The sequence below is a fragment of the Lepidochelys kempii genome, chromosome 2 (genome assembly GCF_965140265.1).
Source record: "Lepidochelys kempii isolate rLepKem1 chromosome 2, rLepKem1.hap2, whole genome shotgun sequence".
NCBI lineage: Eukaryota > Metazoa > Chordata > Testudines > Cheloniidae > Lepidochelys > Lepidochelys kempii.
Window position 1 is genome coordinate 90,107,967 of NC_133257.1, and position 22,631 is coordinate 90,130,597.

Here is a 22,631-nt window from a genome sequence, read left to right on the forward strand (position 1 = left end):
CGAGTAGATTAATGCTTGTTGCGCCTTGGCTGAAACGCCCGGGCATCAGTGTTAATGAGGTGTTGCATTACTGCGCTCTGATCAGCCTTGAACTTGCTGTAGGAATGCAGATAAGCCCTTTGGAAGCTCCATTTCTGACAGCTGGCTGCTTATCTGCTCCGAGACAAAGCAACCATTACCGTGGAATGCTGTGTGTGAGAGAGAGAGGTGGGGCGGAGGGGGAGTCTGCTGCTGCTGCTGTCTGAACTTACAAGACAGCATGCTGACAGGCTCTCAGCCCCCCCCCCCAACCCACTCTCTCTCCCCCCCACAACCCACACAACACACTCCCTGTTACATTCCACCCCACCCCCCAACATTTGAAAAACACGTTGCAGCCACGTGCATGCTGGGATAGCTGCCACAATGCATGCTCTCTGTGGCCGTTGCAAGAGCTGCTAATGGGGCCACTCCAGTGCGCTTGTAGCTGTCAGTGTGGACAGACTGCAGCGCTTTCCCTACTGCGCTCTACGACAGCTGGTTTAACTCAAAGCGCTCTACATCTGCAAGTGTAGCCATGCCCTAAATGTTAGACCATGTCTACACTAGCCAGCTTACAGATGGCTCATGCAGCCACTCTATGTCGACAGGAGAGTTCACCTAGTCTGACCTCCTGCATAACTCAGTTGGAACCCTTTCACCTGTAAAGTGTTAAGAAGCTAAGATAACCTCGCTGGCACCTGACCAAAATGATCAATGAGGAGACAAGATACTTTCAAAGCTGGAGTGGGGGGAAACAAAGGGTCCTCTCTGTCTGTGTGATGCTTTTGCTGGGACCAGAGCAGGAATGCAGGTCAGAACTCCTGTAAAAAGTCAGTAAGCAATCTAGTTAGATATGCGTTAAATTCTGTTCTGGCTGATAAAATAAGTTGTGCTGAATTTAATGTATATTCCTGTTTTTGTGTCTTTTTGTAACTTAAGGTTTAGCCTAGAGGGATTCTCTATGTTTTGAATCTGATTACCCTGTAAGGTATTTACGATCCTGATTTTACAGAGGTGATTTTTTAATTTTTTCTTTAATTAAAAGAATTCTTTTAAGAACCTGATTGCTTTTTCATTGTTCTTAAGATCCAAGGGTTTGGGTCTGTGTTCACCTATGCAAATTGGTGAGGATTTTTGTTAAGCCTTCCCCAGGAAAGGGGGTGTAGGGCTTAGGGAGATTTTGGGGGAAAGACGTTTCCAAGTGGGCTCTTTCCCTGTTATATTTTGTTAGACGCTTGGCAGTGGCAGCAATAAAGTCCAGGGACAAAAGGTAAAATAGTTTGTACCTTCGAGAAGTTTTAACCTAAGCTGGTAAAAATAAGCTTAGGGGGTTTTTCATGCAGGTCCCCACACCTGTACCCTAGAGTTCAGAGTGGGGAAGGAACCTTGACAGCTCAATGTAAAGAACAGAACAAAGACATATAGGGCAATAATTGACTTTTCTTCTGTCATTTACCTGATAACCTCCAAGGGTTATCGTGATTGATACATCAAGAGGCCTGTTGGTGACGCCTGCAACAGATTTGACTAAAGACATGAAGAGCAGAGGGAACCAGACAATACAAATCAGCAAGACAACAATCATGCCACCCATTCCATACTTCACAACTTTCTTTTTCTTCTGGCCTCTTGGCTGTGGGTATCTCTGCAACAAAAAACAGTCACATGGTAAAGCAAACCATGTGTTCAGCAGTGGGACAGTTTTAATATGAACCCATGTATGAATAAATAATAACCTCTTTCATGGCTCATGACAAAACCTAGTTCAGGACAAGTTTCATGAACATTTTGAGTCAAAATTGGGCTGGGATTTGACTGAAACTTGGTTGAGTTTCAGGCAAACATGGAGGTAAGTTTCAAGTGAACCTGGGTCATTTTAGGGCTTGGGGTGAAAACCTTGCAAAACTTTGTGGGGTTCAGCATGTTCCCAATCCCAAATGAGATAACAATGGGGAGGTTCATTTGAACTTTCTTCTCAAACAGAAGGCATGAAGCCGTATGAACCAAAACTAAAAAAAACCTGAAGGTTTGCTCAATTCTTTGCCTATTGAAGCCATCAACTTTCACCAAGCTGTGCTTCAAACACTGTTTTATCTCAGATCCCTTTTAGACAGAATTGAAACTTTTAGATCCTGAAAACATTGTAACTTTTCTTGCAGAGAAAGTTTGTGTTTATTTTTCAGCAATAGACATATAAATGTCAGTCTTACACTGCACTAACTCCCCATACACTTCAGATATATTCAAAACTGTCCTCCTTGTTCTTAAACTCTCTGTGGGCTTGCCCCAGAGTGCTTCTCAGCCCACCTCCCTTGTCTCTGATCCCCAATCCTGCTCCTTAATCTTGCCTAGCACCAGGATCTTTGCTCTCCCTTTCCACAATATGTCCATTATTGGAGTGAGAGCCTTCTCTTCTGCAGCTCCTGGGGTCTAGAACAATCTTCTTGCATCTCTTCTTCTCTTTTCCCATCACACCAGAAAACAAATCTTCCCTCCCCTGCCCCCCCCGCTAGGATTCCTCTCCCCCTCTGTTACTGGCCTCATGACTGAATGCTTTAATGGATTCACCAGCACATACAATGTCTTTGCATCACTGTGATTTATTCTGCCTGCTCTCTTATAGGATTTAACTCTGTACAGAGACTAGGTGGGTGAAGTAATAGCTTTTATTGGACCAACTTCTGTTGGTGAGAGGGACAAGCTTTCGCACAGAGCTCTTCTTCATGTCTGGGAAAGGCAGAGTGTCCCAGCTAAATAGAAGGTGGAACAAATTTTTTAGCATAACTAGTTAACACGTAGTCTAACCATTCAAGGTGAAGTTGCCAGTTAACACCTCTGCAGTCACAGGACAAAAAAGAGGGGCTAGTGGGTTACAGATTGTCCTGGGACCAACACAGCAAACATTAACTCTGTACAGCATTTTGAAATAAAATGTGTATGAAAGATGGCATATACAAAATAAAGTTGCATTGCACGCATACACTTGCCAGAAATCTGGCTTTCAGGAAATTGTTCTTGCTTTACAACATGAATCCATAAAGCCCTAAGAGAATATTACATTTGTAATACAACTCTATATTTAAAACAAATCAGTTACATTTTAAAAGTATTGTGTCAAACCATTTGTCTCACACTACAAGACACTGTTTTCATTAATATCATATTGAGCTCTCAAGGGACATATCATTTATCTGTAGAAGGTTATTTCAGGCACCTTTAATGCTATTACAAAGCAGCTCAGAGAGTTAGTAATAGCCAAGTTACTCAGGAATACCACTCAGAGACGTACCTTGAACTACTCTCAGTTATCATCAGTTATTTTGTTTTTAACATACAGATTTTTGAGATATGCAAAATCCATCAGCAAGTGTGGCAATGTGTGTCATTGGCACACACATCATGACTTAGACTTGGAAACTTATATATTCTAGAATTATTCCATAGCACAGTATAGAATGTTCCTATTATAGAAAAAACAACACGTAGAGCACAATTGAAACTGGATTACTCCCTGTATCTTTCCCTATTAATTTCTGAAATGTGTGATGTGATGCAATTCAATTCATGACAGGAATGTAAACAACTAAATGCCAGGTATGTGTGGATATCCGGTTAATTTACTTGTAACTAAGTGACACACCTTGAAATAAAGTACAGTTAAGAGGTAGGATTATAATAAAACTAGAAATATGTCAGTAAACACTCAAATATAAGGCCATTTTATTATTTTCTGAATGGTTGGGTTATTTCCTATTCCTAAAACAACACTTAATTTCTTTTTAAAATTGGCAAAACAACCAAGCATCCGGATGCTGTTTTTTACAAAGATAACACTGAATCCAGGATCCCCGATTTTTATTCGAACTGAATCTTAACTCATTTAAACTGTCTGAGTCTAATGTTTTAAAAATTGACAAAAGAAAGACAAAGAAAGGCTACATCAAAGAGGTGGAAACAAATAAAAAAGTAAAAATAGGGGAATAGTGCAGAAAGGAGAATGAAGGACAAACTAGGGATGGCAAGGAAGCAGGAGAGGAATTCTTTGGACCTCCATTGTGGTCTAGGCGGAGGTGGGGTCTATGTATTCTCATCTGCACTGACCTCTGTTACAAGCTGCCAAGGCTGTTCTACTCCTGGCTACTCAACAAGGCCTTGTCCACACTAGAAAGTTAGGTCAATGTAAGGCACCTTGCGTGGATGCATTTGTGCACTTGTCTACACTCAAATTTGTCTCCCGCCCACGTAAGCATGCTGTTAAGGTGACGCAATAAAACCACCTGCCAAAATAGCATTGACCCATGGTTGACCTACAGAAGTCAACACAGTGGGAGTGTAGACACTGTGACCTATTTGTCTCACACTACAGGACCATTTGTCTCACACTACAGGACATTGTTATACCCTAACAGTCCTCCAGCAACTGTGCCAAAATGCCCCACAGTGACTGCTCTGGTCACAATTGTGTACTCCACTGCTCAGGGGTCAGAGACCAGAACCCCTTTAAAACATCTTGCATATTTTTCAAACGCCTGTCCTGATTGTCCAGCTTGACAAGCACACACAGCATCTCTCCCTTGTGGTGTGCAACTGCCCAACTGACCATGCCAGCTCCACACACTAGATGTGCTCCTGCCTAGAGCAAAGAAAAGATATTTGGTCTCCTGGGCCTGTGAGGAGAAGAGGCTGTGTTGGCACCGCCAGGGACCAGTCATAGAAATGTGGACATCTGTGAAAAGACTGCACAGGGGATGCGGACAAAGACAGGAATCAGCCTCTGTGTTGCATGGAAGCAAAGGAACTGAAGCAGGCGTAGCAGAGGCCAACAACTAATCTGGGACTGAGCTGCAGACCTGCTGCTTTTCTACCAAGCTGCACGCCGTACTTGGTGGAGACTCCACCAGCACCCTGCAAACCACTAGGGATACCCCCAAGGAGCTAGAGACCCCTGCTGTGAGCATCCAGGAGGAGGAAGGAGTGGAGGAGGAGGAGGAGACCTGCTTTGAGGTGGGGTGGGGGTTTGTTTATGTACATAGGGCTGTCCCTTGTATCATCTTGAGAGATCTTGAATAAACTTTCATGGAGATACTCTGCAATCTTCTCTTGAAGGTTTCTAGGAATGGCATCCCTATTTCTACCATGACACTCTGGGATGAGTACAGCAATGGTACCAGCTGAAAACAGACCAGCGGCATATGGACCTAGGCAACTTCAGGATGCCAGCAGCAGCTGTACTCTGTGCCTTTGTTACCCTCAGGAGTAAGTTATCAGAAAAAAATCACCACCGTCTTGGAAAATAATGCCAATATCCAGTGCCATTGCCTTATAGTCATACCCATGGAAACAGGCACTGAAATGTTATTGTTTCATGCAAGCAAAAATCTTAATGCCTTCCTCCTTTCTCCCCACACTTGCCCTTGGTGGGCCATGCTCACCATGGCTGAGGATGGAGAGTGGCTCTGTGCAGAAGCACTCCAAAAATGAATTGCCAATAAAAATGCCTGGTTAAAAGGTTTTAAGGGACTAAGGGAAGGGAGTTTTGAAACTTAACTTTCACTTTCCATTGTGGCTGTAATTCCAATTATACATGCATCTATTTTATCTGCAGCTGCTGCTGTTGTGGCCTGAAGGGGTGCCACCCACAGAACACCTGACCGTGAGGAGGAGAAAGAATAGGAGGAGGGAGGATATGTTCAACGAGACCCTGCAAGCCAGTGCTGCATTGGACTGCAAACAAAGGGCCTGGTGGATCAACATGGCAGACCACCTGGAATGGCACAGAGAGGACAGCAGAAAATGGAGAAAAACCCATGAATCTCAGCAGTAGCAGAAGAAGGAGATGCACCTGGACATTGTGGGGCTTCTCAGGCTGAAAACACAGATGCTGCAGACCCTAGTTGACCTACATGTCCAATAATCACAGACTCGCCACCCTTTGCAGTCCCTAGACAACTCCATGGTTGCAACTCCCTACACCCCTATCATAAATATAAAGGGAAGGGTAAAGACCTTTGAAATCCCTCCTGGCCAGAGGAAAAACCCTTTCACCTGTAAAGGGTTAAGAAGCTAGGATAACCTCGCTGGCACCTGACCAAAATGACCATTGAGGAGACAAGATACTTTCAAAGCTGGAGCCGGAGAGAAACAAAGGTTGTCTCTGTTGTTTTTGCCCGGACCAGAGCAGGAATGCAAGTTAGAACTCCTGTAAAGGGCTAATAAGTAATCTAGTTAATATGCATTAGATTCTGTTTTGTTTAAATGGCTGATAAAATAAGTTGTGCTGAATGGAATGTATATACCTATTTTTGTGTCTTTTTGTAACTTAAGGTTTTGCCTAGAGGGATTCTCTATGTTTTGAATCTGATTACCCTGTAAGGTATTTACCATCCTGATTTTACAGAGGTGATTCTTTTACTTTTTCTTCAATTAAAATTCTTCTTTTAAGAACCTGATTGCTTTTTCATTGTTCTTAAGATCCAAGGGTTTGGGTCTGTGCTCAATTATGCAAATTGGTGAGGATTTTATCAAGCCTTCCCCAGGAAAGGGGGTGTAGGGTTTGGGGAGGATTTTGGGGGGAAAGACGTTTCCAAGTGGGCTCTTTCCCTATTATATATTTGTTAGACACTTGGTGGTGGCAGCAATAAAGTCCAAGGGCAAAAGGTAAAATAGTTTGTACCTTGGGGAAGTTTTAACCTAAGCTGGTAAAAATAAGTGTAAGGGGTTTTCATGAAGGTCCCCACATCTGTACCCTAGAGTTCAGAGTGGGGAAGGAACCTTGACAACCCCACAACATTCTGCAATGCACCAGAGGCCGCATCCCTACGCCTACCACTCCATGGTTACGGACAGTAAGGACAACCACAGTTTCACATATGCTTACCTTTGAGAGGCACAGTTGGTGTATGGATAGCCAGAATGGACTTCATTTGTGGACTGAAGTGGACAGAAATGTTTGCTGCCTTCCTAAATTTAAATTTCTGTTCTGTTATTTTATGTTGGAAGTTTGTATTGTATTGTCCTTTTTTATTTGCAAGTTTTTCCCCACCGCTTTTGTTGGTCAGTAAAATTCTGTTTCTTGAAAATAAACCTTTATTAGTTCACTATACATAGTGCAGTGAGTATAGCAGTACTCCAAGCACCCAGTACCATAGGACCCAGAGATTCAACAAAACACCCAGTTGTATGTGTAAATGTGCAGCAAGCACTACCCAATTCATAGCTTCAGTGAAAAACAGTAACAATTATAAATGCATAGCAAAGTCAGAATAATTCATACAGTCATTAAGAGACAAAGTGTTACATATACTAATGTACACCAAGCACTACACACAATTCCTAACAGCTCACAAATGTTCAGGGCCAGAATGAAGTGGTTTTCAACATGTGGTCTGCGGATGCGGACTCCTGGGGGTCCGCAGACTATGTCTAAGATTTCCAAAGGAGTCTGCACCTCCATTTGAAACTTTTTAAGGGTCAGCAAATGAAAGAAGATTGAAGACCACTGGCATGGAACATTAATGTGGCTGACTGTTAAAGTGCTCTATCAAAGTCTCTTGCAACCACATAGTTCCATGTTGGGCTCTCCTGGTAGCCCTGTGTCAGCCACTTTACCTCAGCCCTTTACCCCATGGCAAATTTTCCTTCTTTGCCTCACAGATATTATGCAGGACACAGAAGGCAGTTATAACCATTGGGGTATTTTTCTTGCTGATATCCAGTCTTGTGAGTAAACACCACCAGCATCCCTTCAGTCTATTAAAAGCATATTTGACAGTCGTACTGGACTTGCCGAGCTGGTAGTTGAATCTTTCCTTGGTGCTGTCAAGGTGGCTAGTATACATCTTCATGAGCCAGGAAAGCAAGGCATAGACTGGGTCCCCCAGGATCAACAATTGGCATTCCAATATCACCCAGGGTACTCTGCCGATCAAAAAAGAATGTCCCTGCTTGCAGCTTTCTGAACAGCCCTGTGTTCTTAAAGATGTGAGCTTCACGCACATTCCTTGACCAGCCCATATTGATATCGGTGAAGCATCACTGGTGATCCAGCAACGCTTGCATAACCACAGAAAACCAGAAAAGTAGCCCTTTCTGTTGATGTACTGTGTGGCAATGTGGGCTGGTGCAAAAACAGGGATATGTGTGCTGTCTATCGCCCAACTGCAGTTTGGGAACCTCAGTGCTGCAGATCCATCCATTATGTTCTGCACATTGCCAGGAGTCACACTCCTGCGTGGGGGAGATGACTAGGCTGTACACACTTGCACGACAAAAACCTCCACTGTGGATTTCCCACTGACCCATACCAATCTGGTGTTGAAGAGCAAGTGGCCATCACACTCTGGAATCTTGCAACTCTCAGTGCAGCTCTTATTCTGGTGTCTCTGCGTTGGAGGGCCAGGATGAGCCCAGCACACAGACTCAGGAATTTGGCCTTTCTTATCCAAAAGTTCTGCGGTCACGGATTGTCAATCCAAGCCTGCATGATGATGCAATCCTATAGGTCAGCGCTTGTTTCTCGAGCTCAGAAGCAGCGCTCCACCACCTGCAACTGCATGAATACCACCAGCAACCTTGAATTTTTTTTTGCTATCTCCCTTAGCAAACTGTCCTCAAGAAATATTTATGTCCCCAACTGTTGAAGTTCTTCCTGTGACTCTGATAATAATTGACAATCATGTATCCTGTATTTGCAACATTCATGAGAATAGCACAGAGCTATTTGGGCTCCATGCTTCTGTCAGAGATGGCAGACACCAAACAGTGCCATGCAGGTTTGTAGGATTTTAAAAGAGGAAGCAAAAATTATGGGATATGAATGGCACTAAGGGACAAAGAAAGTTGCATGCTGGGAACTTGACCTCTAGCTCCTAGAGATCCCTGGGCAAATTATTTCTATCCCACAATACATTGTGAAAACTTCCCAGAAGGCATTGCACCAGATAGTGGCACATAGCACACTGAGATACTTACCTGTGGTGCACCACTGTTTGAACTGACACAAATATCCCCGGTGAATATGCACAGTGCTAATGCAAGCAGCCAAGTATGCATGTGTTTGAATGATACACTAACTGCGGTGGCTGTATTCCAACATAATTTGTAGTGTAGAGAGGGCCCCAGTTGTTTGGCTATTCCTCCACCAACTCTGGACAACCTGAGTTCATTTGCTTACCTTGTCTTATTCTTAAATCCACCCCTGAAATCTAGGTCTACAACTGAGTATCTATGTTGGCAGAAACAAATTACCATGATTTTACATAGAACTTGTATGAATGAAAGAAAAATTAGTTAGGCACAAACGAGAAGTTAGATGCCGGAAAGCCATTCAAATTTTCATCTGCAGCAATTGCACACAGACACAGGCACATAATTGGATGAACATTTTTGCACATGAACCTTAGGCCTCTCTGATAAAACTCTGGCCTTCTGATATATTTTTTTAAATTTAGGAACTCATGAATTGGCAGCTTTTCTTCATTATTGCCACAATTAACTTTCGGTGTAAAAAAAGGTTTAAATCACTTGCATAGCTTTCTTACCTTTTCAGACTCTCGCCAACATTTCAAGATAAATATATGAGCATAAATATCCTCAACGCAGATCCAGCTGGAAAGGCTCAGAGTGGTATCAGTCCAAACCCAGTCCATTACTGCTCTCAACTCAGTCAAAAATGGAACCAGACGGAATCTAAAAGGAGAGACAGTATAGTAGATGAACTATCTTACTGTGCGGTAGTGAGGTATAGCATTGTATCTAATTAAGGAACACAGATAATTTTTAGTGAGTCTTATCATTACACCATGTGTGGGAAAATTACACAAATGTTAAATATCAAAAAGCTTAATGGAGGGGTTCAGAATTGAAAATAGAAAACATGAATTGAAAGTGAAAACAATTGCACTTAGTCATTTTCTGGGGTTGCTTGGGTATTACTGATGTTCACCATATTTTAATAACCCTGTAGAAAAGTCAAACATGCACTTATGTCACTTGTAATCAATAATCATGGGAGTGATGACAGTGTCACAGATGCAACTTTATGGGATAGATTCTCTCTTGGGCCAAAGCCCCTTCTTCCCTAGCTCCTAAACTGGGAGGGGAAGGCAGAGACGGATATAAGAACCGATTGCATTTCACTTGGAAGGGAATTTTCTGCTGGTCATTTGCTTTGTGGTGCTTTTGCACTACCAGATTGGTGCAAGGGCTAAAACGGTGTAGAGCAGTCTGGCCTAATGACTTTACTGTAGGATCAACAGGAGAAACTGGGCTGTGAGTATGCAAAGTGGTTTTTGCGCAACTTGAATACCTTCTGAGGTTCAGAAATTGTTTGGTTACCTTTTGCAAATATTTTAATTAAACTGACTTATTTAATATTTATCCACCTTTCCACTTTCTTCTTCCTAGTGCCAGTCAAACCAGAAACACTGTTATAGTGTGAGGAAAGCTATTTCTGTGATTTTTCTAGCTGGACTGTAACCAGTACATACTAAAAATCTTGGAATAAAGCCTGGATTATTAGAACAAAGGGATTGTGATAAATTTGATTATGGTATGAACTGTTTAGCTGGCAAGCACAAAACCCCAAAACTTTTCAGACTCACAGTCAGTAATAATTAGCAATAATGGTAAACAAAATATGAGAGACAACTAAAATGTGAATGATTTAGGCAAGTTTAAATTTGAATTTCTCCAACATGAAAGTCCCTCTTTAATAGGCTGTGTATGTTGTCTTAAAATGTTATGATTCATCTCACCACACTTTTGACATTTAAAAAAATTATCACTTGTTTGACAGGGAAAACATGTGTGGTTCACGTTATAGCTATTTCATAGTATATATGTGATGGCAATATTTATGCACTGCGTTTAGAGTTATCATGTACTTTTATTTTCTTACCTGCATTCTGCCCACTGAGCCATCTCTCCAAGGGTAACTACTAATATTCCATATCTCTGAGCAACTTGAGAGACACTATTTTTTTTTTTAAAAAGATCCTTTCTACTACAACAAATATTTCCTTAACCCTCCCATGTGTTATTTCCCACTCAAGACTCTTGGTGTTGGGTGCGACTCCAGTGACAGGTTTAAAGTCAGATATCTTGTTACTTTGCAGAGTTAGAAAGAGCATTTTAAACTTGGAAAAGTGGAGAGTCCAAACTTTCCAATAGGACACACAGCACTTGTTTCTGGACCTGGAAGATCCAGGGACACAGGACACTACAGTGATTTTTATGTAAACTATGTAAGGTAATTGTTAGAATTCTAAAAATGGATTAATTACATTTTTTCTCTCCCGTAGAGGTCTGTATAATTGGGCTCATGACAAGGAAGGCTCATAGATTTAAAGAGCAGATAACATTTCTAAAATAGCTTTTGTCTTTAATTATGTGCAGCATATATTGTGGTGGTATGATGATATGATATGCAATAAAGGTTTTATTAGCACTCATTTACAATGACCTGCAGAACTAAGTCATGAATAATGAGGCCTTCTGAGTGACAATTAAACCTTCATACTACATATATACAAGGGTGGCTGAGAGAGAGTGGGATACACTTACCCTTGAAATAAGAAGAGGTTTACATAGTTGTAACTTTTGGTGAGGAAGTTGCCAAGAACACGGGTTGGGTAACCACAACGTATCTGATATGCTGATAACCCAAAATAAACACATTTCACAAAATACCAGAGCTGGGCAACTGTGTTTTGGCTAAATTTCCTGCAATTAAAAGGAGAGAGAAAAAATTGATAGTTTTATATCTATGTTCTACAGATGTAATCCAATATGCTCTGCACATCTCTCAGCTCCTCATTTATGAAAACCTGCAATCAATCCTTGGTTCAGGTCCCCCTGTGGCTGCCACCCAGCTCGAGAGAAAAACTACAACTGAAAGTGTAGATATTTAATACCAAACATCTATAGAATTGGGCTAAATCCTGACTCATGTTTGCAGGGCTGTAAGCAACACAGTAGCACTGTACAGCTGTTTCACCTGCAGTTCATTGCGTTGAATCTCCCAGTGGCAGACTCACTGTGCTCATGGAGAGGCCCCACATCCACTCCTTGAGCAGCTTGACGTGGAGCTGCAGCAGGATGGATGGGATACACATGCAAATGTACTACTCACCCTTCCACAAGCAACACTGTGTATTTCTGGTCTTGCCTCTCTCCCCAAAGAGCCTGCAAGTATTACTGTGCCTCTAGTGACGATAAGGGTCAGAGATGGGGGACCAGGGTCCCTGGAATGTGTGAGGAAGTCACTGATGGTTGGGATGCATCTCCGTTTCTCAGTGACCAGGGATGCTGATTTAGACCACGTAAACTGGGAAGGAGCTGTTTATGTGGGCATCTCAGAAGTGGAGTGGTCCCTAGCATGATTACAGCTCAGCAGCATGCTGTGAACTCCTCACCAAGGACAGTGTTTGGGGAGCAAGATATGAGCCAATGTTTTCAATGAGTTGTTTTGGAAAACTATTCTAGATAAGGAACTTTCACGGGTTTATAGAAATCAGTTTGATTTAAATTGACCCTGACAGGTTTCAAATGCAAATTCAAGATTAAGATTAGGAGATACATATTTCTTAAAGGCAGGGTAAAGATCAAGAGGGATTTTGTTGCCTTTTCTTTTGAACAATAAATTAAACTGACAATCTCAAACTTCATTTTTCTCTCCCTTTTCAATGCTCAGTAACTTTTGAGGTAGGAGGTCATTGGGAGAATACCAGTTTTATTCAAGCATAGCTGTAATTACTATTGCACTTGGAAAAATATAATAAATACATTCAAGGACAATTTTTAAGTGCAAAGAAGGGTCTTTTTGTCTTTTCTAATTAGTTTGTATTCTTCACATGCAATAAACCATTTTTCCCCCTCAGTAAACTATTCTATCACTATTTGCAAGGTACAATGCAACTCTCTTGGAATTTTAAGTTTGCACTTTTTCATTAGTTGCTGGGACAAATTATGACCTAATACTCAATAGCTGTATGATAGCTATAAAAAGGCGGTGTATTTAATGTTGAGGGGGGTGGAAAATAGAGCTATTACAGGAAACAGGAGGTTGTTAGGAACCATTCATTAAAGCAGGGATGGCCCAAGAGTTTGCATTATGTCAGTTCTGACTACCTTAAATTCAACTTTGAATGTAGTACTTACTCTGTGTCCAGATCTTCATGATACATTAACTACAAAATTATCGCCCTAAAGGCAGTTCTAATTCAGTATGGTTTTATATAGTTCAGTCTTTCCCCATTCAAGCAGTTCCATATTTGCAGCACTAATTATTCTGAAAAGATACTTAAACAATCCATTGGTAATGAGATCAAGAAGAAACCTGTTTGTGATTCAGTCTTTAGCTGTAATTCACTCAAATTAAATCAGGAATAAACTTGAAAAATGATGTTATTCAAGTCTTATGCTTTATTTTTAATGGATTTACCTTTCAGTTACTCCAGGCAAGATAAAGAACATCCAAAAGTGTATCCCAAAAACAAGAATGACCTGGAAGATGACTTTTCCCATGACAGTCTTTCTGAGGTACAGTGCTCGGTCTACCACCATGGTCCCAAACTGAATGAGCACCATCACCAAGAATGCCTCTGGTACCTGGTCCTCTGATAATGAAGAGGTGATATCTGCTGCCGCAGAATGTTTCTGGGAAGGAAAACATCACAATAACTTTGGGATAACAAATTCTACATGGTATTTCACAATTGTGACGAAGAGTCTGAAAGAGGATTTACAGAACAAGCCTCTCATAACATACCCCAAAAGCCCAAAACCCAAACACAATGATGATGAAGTCCACAGTATCTGCGAGGAACATCAGCACATAAACATCAGTCACAGCACTGTATTCCGGGTGAATGAGATTGTAGAAAAACTGTCTGATGGGCACATATATTTGAAGAGTCCTGAAACAACATACACCACAATCTGATTTAAGACAAGTACCTTGAACTCAAGTTCCTAAACTTACAAAAGGAAGGGACTGATATTATTAATTTGCTTAATTATACACTTCACTTTTGGGGTTCATGGTGTTTTACAGAAGCCAATTATTACCTGTTGTGTTGGCCATTTTTGTAATGTTCTGCAAACACCTGCCCACTAGGAAATTCACTTAGTCCACCAACTCATTCACAAAGGACAACAATTAGCCTTCAAATGGACTTTGACAGCCACTGTTGTTTTGTTTATATGTGAACTGGTGACCAAGAGTGAAAGATTCTGTATCCTATCACCAATCTACTGAATCATCCAGTCCCCTGATAAATTTATACTTTTATAACTTATTTTTACTAAGAGTAGCATATTTTTAGTTACTTAAAAAGTTATTTCACTGTAATTTCCCCTATCCACCTCTCCAATCCCCTAGAGAAAAATTGCTCACTTTTTAATCGTAAATGCCTTTGCTTTGATCATTTGTTCTCGAAACTTTTCCATAAGAAGCTCTTTTCTAGATTTTTGCTTGATGCTTAATACACTGCTTCCTTTCTGACTGCTGTTTCGTGTACTGGTGCTCCCTGGAAGTGAGGATGGTAAGAAGAAAACAAGAAAGAAGGCATCCAATTAAAATCAAAGTTTAGATAAAAATACAGAAGGAATAAAATCACAGAGTATAACCCGTGTAAATAAGTTGCACATTTAAGAAGTTTTTAAATGAAACCAGACACCTTTTTTTAATATAGACATATATAGTAAAGTCTTGACTGTTTGACACAGACTTGACAACTGGCTGAATCAAACCTTGACTTCATATGGCTATAAAAAAGAGTTGGTACCAAAACTGATGTAACTGGCCTGCTTCAGTTGCCAGGATGGTGTGTGTATATAGAGAGAGATTGATAGATTTGCGATATTGATTTGGATATCTATAATCTAATATCTATCTATCTATCTATATCTCTCTCCAAACTATAGTGAAGTCTTCCTCTTCAGGAGATAGGGAAGGTGATCTGTCACAATATCACAAAATCAATACTTTCCTCACTTCATTACCATATGACCTCAGATGGTAACAAAAAGAAGTTCACTATGAATTCCTGCTAACTAGAGATGGTGCTGAGCCATAAAGTTTGGATCTGGACCCTCCCAAAGATTTGGAATGTTCTGTGCCAGCAAATTATAGAGAAAGCACTGTCTGTAGTGCTTGGATCTGGATCTGAACTTCGTCAAAGTTGAGGGAGTTCACTTCTGGGTGTTGGTTGGGCCCATCTCTATAAGTATCCGGGATTTTGATTCACATATTTCCCGGTCTCAAAAAGCAGCCGTTGTGTTAAATGTTTTCTGAGCTCTCCACAGAAATACATCAAAGGTCTCAACAGAATCATCTAATCAGAAGTGAGCTACTGGTTTTCAAGGCCCAGTAGCGCTGTGACACATACCTCTCTTTGACCTGTGTGAGGACAAACTGGATCTGTGTGAAAGTTGTGACCCACTGCTGGAACTTTTCCTCCTGACGGCAGTCTGCTGTTCTGGGAAGTGGACATGTATGGATTCCACAGAAGCCGCAAGGTTCACTGACTTTAAAGAGTCAGCAGAATCTCTCCTGCCTGCTGTCAGTGAGAGCTCATCGCCATATTCCTCTTTACTACTACAGCTTTCACCTTCATCATCTTCATCCCATAACCCATGGCACTGGTGGAGAAAGGAGGAAAAGCATGTCACTCTTGTACTTCAGTTAGGGTGATATTTATTGTGCTGCAAAACAGACTATATAATTACGAGCATCTTCTGTCTTTCTATTCTGATATTTATAAGGCTCAGATCCCCTTTTTAATTTGAAGTCATCAAAGTTTGTTTGACTAAAGGGATATAATAAATATCTGAAAGTTACATAGCAATCAGTATGTGTTCTGGGACACAAACGAGGCAAAGGAAGTGCCTACTTAATGTCCATTTTAGAATAAATCTAGTTAGAGATATTATTATATTTGTGTGGTAGTAGGTGCCAGTTTTAAATTTTGCAACAATATTATGTGTAGGGCAGTACTTTCCTTAGGTTTTTGGGGATAAATTATGAATGAGCCACAGCCATAAAATCAGGGATTTCATCAAAATATACCGCTTCCATGATATTTTCCTTGGTTCATTTCAACTGTACACCTCAATTCTCCCCTCCATTTTCATCCCATTTCCAGAAAGAAAAAAAAGAAAAAGATCAATTGTCCATCCACACAAATGTCATTAAAGTATTTCAGTATGAAAGAAAACAATACTGCCTAAGCAGCCCCAAAAGACGTGTGCTGAAGGCAAATCTCAGGTGTCATATCTATTGTTCACATATAAGAGTTTTAGTTGCTTGGTGTTAGACAATTAAGATTTGACTATATTGATAATTTGAAAAATTCTTAAGGACGAATAAATGTTTCACTCATTGCTATGGACACACCAAACATAAGAAATGGCCACTTTGCCTACCTTTGGGGACATACTATCTGCAAAGTCAGCAATGAGATCAGTATTTTTTTGTTGAGATGTCTTCAGGCTTTTAATGAGTGTCAAGGCCAAACATTTCCTTAGAAAATGGAGTCTTCAGAATTTAAATGGCAAAAACATTTTAAAATAAAGACAGGTTTCAGAGTAGCAGCTGTGTTAGTCTGTATCCGCAAAAAGAAAAGGAGTTTTCATGCGATGATGTGCATGCGATGAAATGAGCTGTAGCTCACGAAAGCTTATGCTCAAATAAACTGGTTAGTCTCTAAGGTGCCACAAGTACTCCTTTTCATTTTAAAATAAAGTAACTTAATTAAAAAAGTTAAAATAATGTTAACTCAACACCTGTAAATAAACCTGTAAAAGTGCTGATGAACATGGGACAGAGAGGGAGAATGGCCCTGCACAGTGGGACCAGAAGGTTTCCACTCTATTCCTTGTTCTGCCACAGCCAACTTGTATGATACTAGGCAACCCACACAATCTCTCTGTTCTTTAGTTTCCCCATCTGTACAATGGGCATAGTAATATTTTACCTCAGAGGGGTACTGCGAAGACAAATTCATTGTGCTGAGTCGTCATAGGAATGACGATAAAAATTAAATAAAATAAAGACATGCCTTTTATCTCAGTTTACCTTTAAAATGGATCGATGGAAGAACAAAGCAAGGAGCTGAACAAGGTCATAGTGTACATAACCCTCTTTCTTTTCAATACCAATAATATTGGGCGGATGGTAAGGTTTATCTTTGGTGTAATCCACATGTTTATTCCAGGGAAAGAAGCCAAACTGGAAGAAGTACTTGATAACAATGGTCACCTGTACGGAAACATAATGTATCAAGAACAATTATCCAAACACCATTCAACTGACAGACAAGTAACCTCATGTCAGGAACATGAAATACCATGTGACTATTTCATGGTTTTTTTTAAAATTAGATTAATTAGTGCATTTATTGTTCTGTGAAACTAATTATGTTTTCATACATTCCAATTAGAGGGGTCGCCATGAAAAAATCAGTGTTTACCAACAAGTGCTACCCAGTGGCATTTGAGATACCGCAGTTATTTTCCTATAAATACAAGAGACAGTAACTGCAGTATCTTGGATACCACTAGATGGTAGCTATTAGTAGATGTTGCCTTTTTAAAACTAGAAGGAGGTCAGCCAAGTGCAGAACAGAAAAATCAAACAATCACCTCTCACACCAATGCCCAAGGATGTTATTTTTAGTATATATTTGTATTATAATGCCCAAAGGAGAGATGTACAAGCACAGAAAAGAGACAATTCCTGCCCTGAGCGGCTTATTATTCACTTTTATTCGCAAAAGAGCATGTTATCTGTTCCCAATGTGTTTGACAAATAAGGATGTAGGAGTAATGGCATACCTCAGTGTAGACAATGGCTGTCATCCAGAAGCGTTTGCTCGGCCTGGGGACAGACAGCATGGCCCAAAGAAATATAAGGATGGGAAGCACAAGGGTAATCATGGAGGCAGATATCATGTGATTAAGGATAATCACAAAATAACACACCATTTCTGACCGGGCCACCAGTGTATTATACAGGGCATAAACGAGAAGCAATAGTCGAGGCTGACCACTGTAAAATTTCTCTGATTCCTCCAGCTCTTCATCACGAAACATCCTGTGAGAAGAAGAGTTCTATGAATGACATCAATATGAAATTCACGAGAGCTGATTTTTATTATTACTGTTTTCTCCTTTATAATGGTTCCAGATTCTGTTGGAAAATCTGTAAACATGAAGAGAATTTGGTATTCTAAACAAATATATGTATCATAGCCTGATGCTAAATAAATTCATGTAACATTAAACTCCAGTGACAATTCACAGTAAACCATTTGGAAGTGCTAGTTTGGTATTTAATACATGAAAACAATCAGCTTGCCGATAAACACCTAATCATTGCACCTCATCTGCAAATCATGTTCTGGTAGTGAGACATTGGATCCAGTTCTGATCTACTTATACCAGGAATCAGGAATAACTCCATTAAAAGTCAGTACAGTTACACTGGTGTGAAATTAGTGTAAGTGAGATCAGAATGAATGCCATTTTTATTTTAGCCACCAGATGTGCCTTGTCTTCTTTGACTGTTAGGGTAAACCCGACTGTTAATAAAAAAAACAAGCTGATGTTAAAAACATAATAAAATTGTGACAAGTGTAAAATTATTACATGAACGCACATAGATTTAAACCTCTCTGCTTTTCATGAGTGTCATTTATTTATTATTATTTGTACTACAGTGGCGCCTAGGAGCTCTAGTCATGGGCCAGAACCTCGGTGTACTAGGCACTGCACAGTCATAGCATAAAAGAAGAGCTTTTTTGTCTTGTCAACACTTTGAATGTTCCAGCCTTTGGAAAGATTTGGTTGAATACCTGAAAAACAAAGGAACATGGAAGCATAGACGAAAAAGCACTTGCTTTGCTCAGGGAGTGTGGTGCCTTTTGGTCTAGTTCTAACTGAGCTGATGGGACCATTTCTGGGATTTGAGATTCTGCCTGGCCCTTATGCAAGTGCACTGTGGTAAAGGAAGGAATAAGGAGACTTTTCACATATTATGTGGCCTGCATAAGGGCTGGGCAGAATTTCAGTGTCTGCAGGCAAGGGAGAACAGGGAAAGCTCCCTCCTTACTGTCCTTGGGAAGAACGATGTCACAAAGGAAGATGAGAAAGAAGAGCTATTGGCTCCAACTCCCAAGCACTGGTCAGGATAACTTGTTGGCTGCATGGTGGGGAGGGGAGTATGCTGCAGCCCATGAAGGAGTGCAGCATTGCCATTGAATTTGAACTGCAGAAATCCAATGGCAATGGGGGCTATTAACTAAGTGTGTGTTGGGGGAGAAGCAGAGATTTTTTTCCATGTAATTTTAGAAGGAAGGACCTTTCCCAAATAAAATTAAAACAATTAGAGAGAAACAGCCCCACCCCACAATTAAAACCAATTTTTGAGAGAAAAATCCTCACTAATAACAGCAGTAGTTAGACAGAAAACACCTCCTGAAACAGGAATTAAAATATTTAGGAAAACTTCAAAGACTACGTTTTTTCTTCTCTAAAGTTTCTTACTTGTTTAGAAGCAGCTCACTGGCAGTCAGATCGTGTGTCAATGGAGGGAGGATAGTATCATTTAGCTTGTCAATTTGACTGTCATCTGGGCTCACCATCATGAGGTTCTTGCCAGCAGAGTCATCTTGGGAACTGAAGGAAAGATGATCAAAGCTGACAGCTTTGCTGTATGAAGGTGGAATTTCGGCATTGCCATCCGCAGCAGAGTATGATGGCACGTCAGTATCAGGAGTGTACGCAGCTCCTTCTGAATCCAAGCCATAATCGTCCACCTCATCTTCTCGTCTTGATGTAGAACCTGCCCCTTCTTCTTCATGCTCCCCTTCTACTTCTTCAATGGTTTCTGTTGTGCCCTGACGAGAATACAGCATGGTGACCTGGGTAGGTTCACTGTCAGGAGGAAGAAAAAGGATTTCTCTCTTAACACAATTACTCGGAAAACTTTGCTAACTCTGTTTTGACCTGGAAATACTGGCAAGCCCTCACTCTGCTCCCAAACTTTGAAAATTCACTGCAGTTGGCAGAAGATGTACTGCTGTCACCTCTTCCTTACACATAAAAAACACTGATCCATTTGCACGCGGAGTGATTGCATGTTGAGCTTGCAGTGATTCAATACAGTTCCAAACCAAGACAGGACAGATTAATGCTGACAAAGAGGGAAGTTGCACACAATTTTCTTAGAACAAACAAATTCTAAACACAATTAGAGCATATTTCTACATTTGTTTCAAGTGAGCTGGATGATGCTACAGTATAATATAGGAATGCATATACTTAATTGTAAATGTAACATTTCTAACAATCATAGCTTTATCATTTCAAAACTGCAGCTTGCAGGCAAAATTCAATTGGACACACAGAATCCATCCCCTCACGTTTCATGCTATATCTATATAAAAGGGTAGGCTAACTGCAAACATGGAGTAATGCCATCCAGAGTAAACAACTGTTTGAGTAGCAGGGTATTATGGTATCTTACCTTCAGTTCACTCTACATTTTTCTTCTTCACTTCTTTGGCTTACCTGCCTCTTTCCTCTTCTGTGTGTACTTCCTCTCTTTTCACATTGTTCTTACTCACTTTTATCTGCTCACCTACCTCTCTGCTTCTCCACCTTGCTTGACAAAGCTCTACTCCGTTTTATGTGTTTTTCATCTCTCCTGCCACCATTCTGTGTTTGCTCCTCTCTGCATCAGCTTCTCAGCTGGTGTAAATTGGTGCAGCTCATTGACTTAACTGAGAATCTGGCTATCCCCCTTCAGCTACTTTCCTGTCCTTGCTTTGCTTCTTGCCTTCTTTTAGCTATGCCCCACTCTTCCCCTATTCCTAGGTTCTTCTCTTTCTTCGCTCCCATATGTTCCTCTCCTGTTTGCCCCCATCCCAGCTCCAACAGTCAGATAATAAAAAGGAACAACATGGATTTTACATGCATCACATCCTTTTACAGCTCTCCAAAGAGACAAAGGTTGAAATACTGACTGGTAATGGCAGAGCTCCCTTTGACTTCACTAGGATTTTACCCAATATATATATAATAAACTTGCTATTGTAAAAGCCAGTTGACAATACTACCTCCTGCCAAAATTCAAAATAGATTTCTATACCCTTTTCCTTTGAAATCATTTTCAAACTGTAGCTATGTTAGGTCACCTTTTAACTTCTAGTGAGAGTTTTCAGAAGTAACCTGATGGTAGCTGTTGCTTGAATGTACATTTTGGTGATTCTTAATAGTAAATAGCTCCTTTAAAGATGATTAATGAGTGAGAATGTAAAATGCTGACTTTCAAAATAAATCAACACCCAGAAGTTGCTAAAACAGTGTGCAATATGGAAGTAGAATGACCTAATACGCCATACAATTTTATTTTTGAAATGAAATTTGAAACATTGCTTTTATATCTTGAAGCCATATAAAATTTAGGCAATTTTAGTCTTGAGTTGCAAAACTGAGTGAACAGCTCTGGAACAGTTCTCTAATATGTTTTTTCTTTCACTGTTTGTTTATATTGCTCGCTATCTTTTCTTAATAATTTCCCGTCTTAATTCCAAAACTTCAGAGTCTGTAAATCAGTGGAAGAGAATTCAAAACATATTTAACAATTCTTTCCTATGAAGAGAGTAACTAAAAATGAAAGGAGCATGGCCAAAATTTGCAGAGCTGGATGCCTAAAACTAGATTCCTAAATCCATATTTAGGTACTGGATTATTTGAAGAGCTGAGCTCCCATAAATTCCACTGAAGTCAATGGCAGCTGCTGGGGGTTCAGCACCTTTGAAAATCAGCCCCTTTTTTTATTCAGGTTCCTATATATGGATGCAGGAGTCAACATTCAAAGGTCAAAATTACAGATCAGGTTATAATGAATAAAAGAATAGGGGACTTTTTTTTTTAAAAGCAAAATAACAAATACGTAACTGGTTTATGATACTGTCTTGTACCTCACAGTCTTGTCACAATATACAAGGGAATGAAGCTTCCAATAAGCATGCAAATTGTTTTAAACACACACATCTTCACATGTATACAATGTCACATGTAGAATGGCCAGGGTAAATGAGTGAACAAAGCATGCATGAGTTAAGCACCTTGACACTATACTGCCACTGTCAGCTGATGAGGAGGACATATCCATGCTGTACATTTTACGAAGCCTAGGTCGAGCGCGCTCACTTGTTTTAGGAACAGTGTCTGGTCCATCTAAATCATCAAGGGTTGACTGCCTTGAGAACAGCATGGTTGCTTCAGTGTAGCAGCTAGCAGCGCAAACAGTTATAAACACAATGTTAAATACCAATGACATTACTTTATACACAGTTCAGTAAATGAATGTGCTCGCCATGCAGCAAAACACAGACACAAAGACAAAAGGTTCAGAGAGAAGATAAGGACCTGATTAGAGTCACCATAAAACCAAATTCTTATGTACAGCCAGATTGTGACTATAAAAATATAGAAGCCATAACTACTAATCATAAAATATAACCACTATGCATATAGGGATTGGAATCAATATAGTCTCAGAGTTCCCATACTGCCTAGAGATAACTTTGTACAAGTGAGAG

At 40.4% G+C, this 22,631-nt stretch overlaps 1 protein-coding gene across 1 annotated transcript in view; it reads right to left on the minus strand.

The window, feature by feature from the left end:
• The window catches only part of PIEZO2 (piezo type mechanosensitive ion channel component 2), a 453,866-nt gene that overhangs the window by 18,587 nt on the left and 412,648 nt on the right, over positions 1 to 22,631 (minus strand). The window contains exons 40-50 of the mRNA XM_073331610.1: positions 22,155 to 22,322; positions 19,567 to 19,956; positions 17,857 to 18,115; positions 17,099 to 17,281; positions 15,411 to 15,663; positions 14,417 to 14,549; positions 13,790 to 13,937; positions 13,463 to 13,677; positions 11,584 to 11,742; positions 9,561 to 9,708; positions 1,478 to 1,666 (exon numbers count right to left, since the gene is read on the minus strand). Of these exons, the coding sequence (XP_073187711.1) occupies positions 1,478 to 1,666; positions 9,561 to 9,708; positions 11,584 to 11,742; positions 13,463 to 13,677; positions 13,790 to 13,937; positions 14,417 to 14,549; positions 15,411 to 15,663; positions 17,099 to 17,281; positions 17,857 to 18,115; positions 19,567 to 19,956; positions 22,155 to 22,322 (2,245 nt within the window). The remainder of the gene's footprint in view (positions 1 to 1,477; positions 1,667 to 9,560; positions 9,709 to 11,583; positions 11,743 to 13,462; positions 13,678 to 13,789; positions 13,938 to 14,416; positions 14,550 to 15,410; positions 15,664 to 17,098; positions 17,282 to 17,856; positions 18,116 to 19,566; positions 19,957 to 22,154; positions 22,323 to 22,631) is intronic.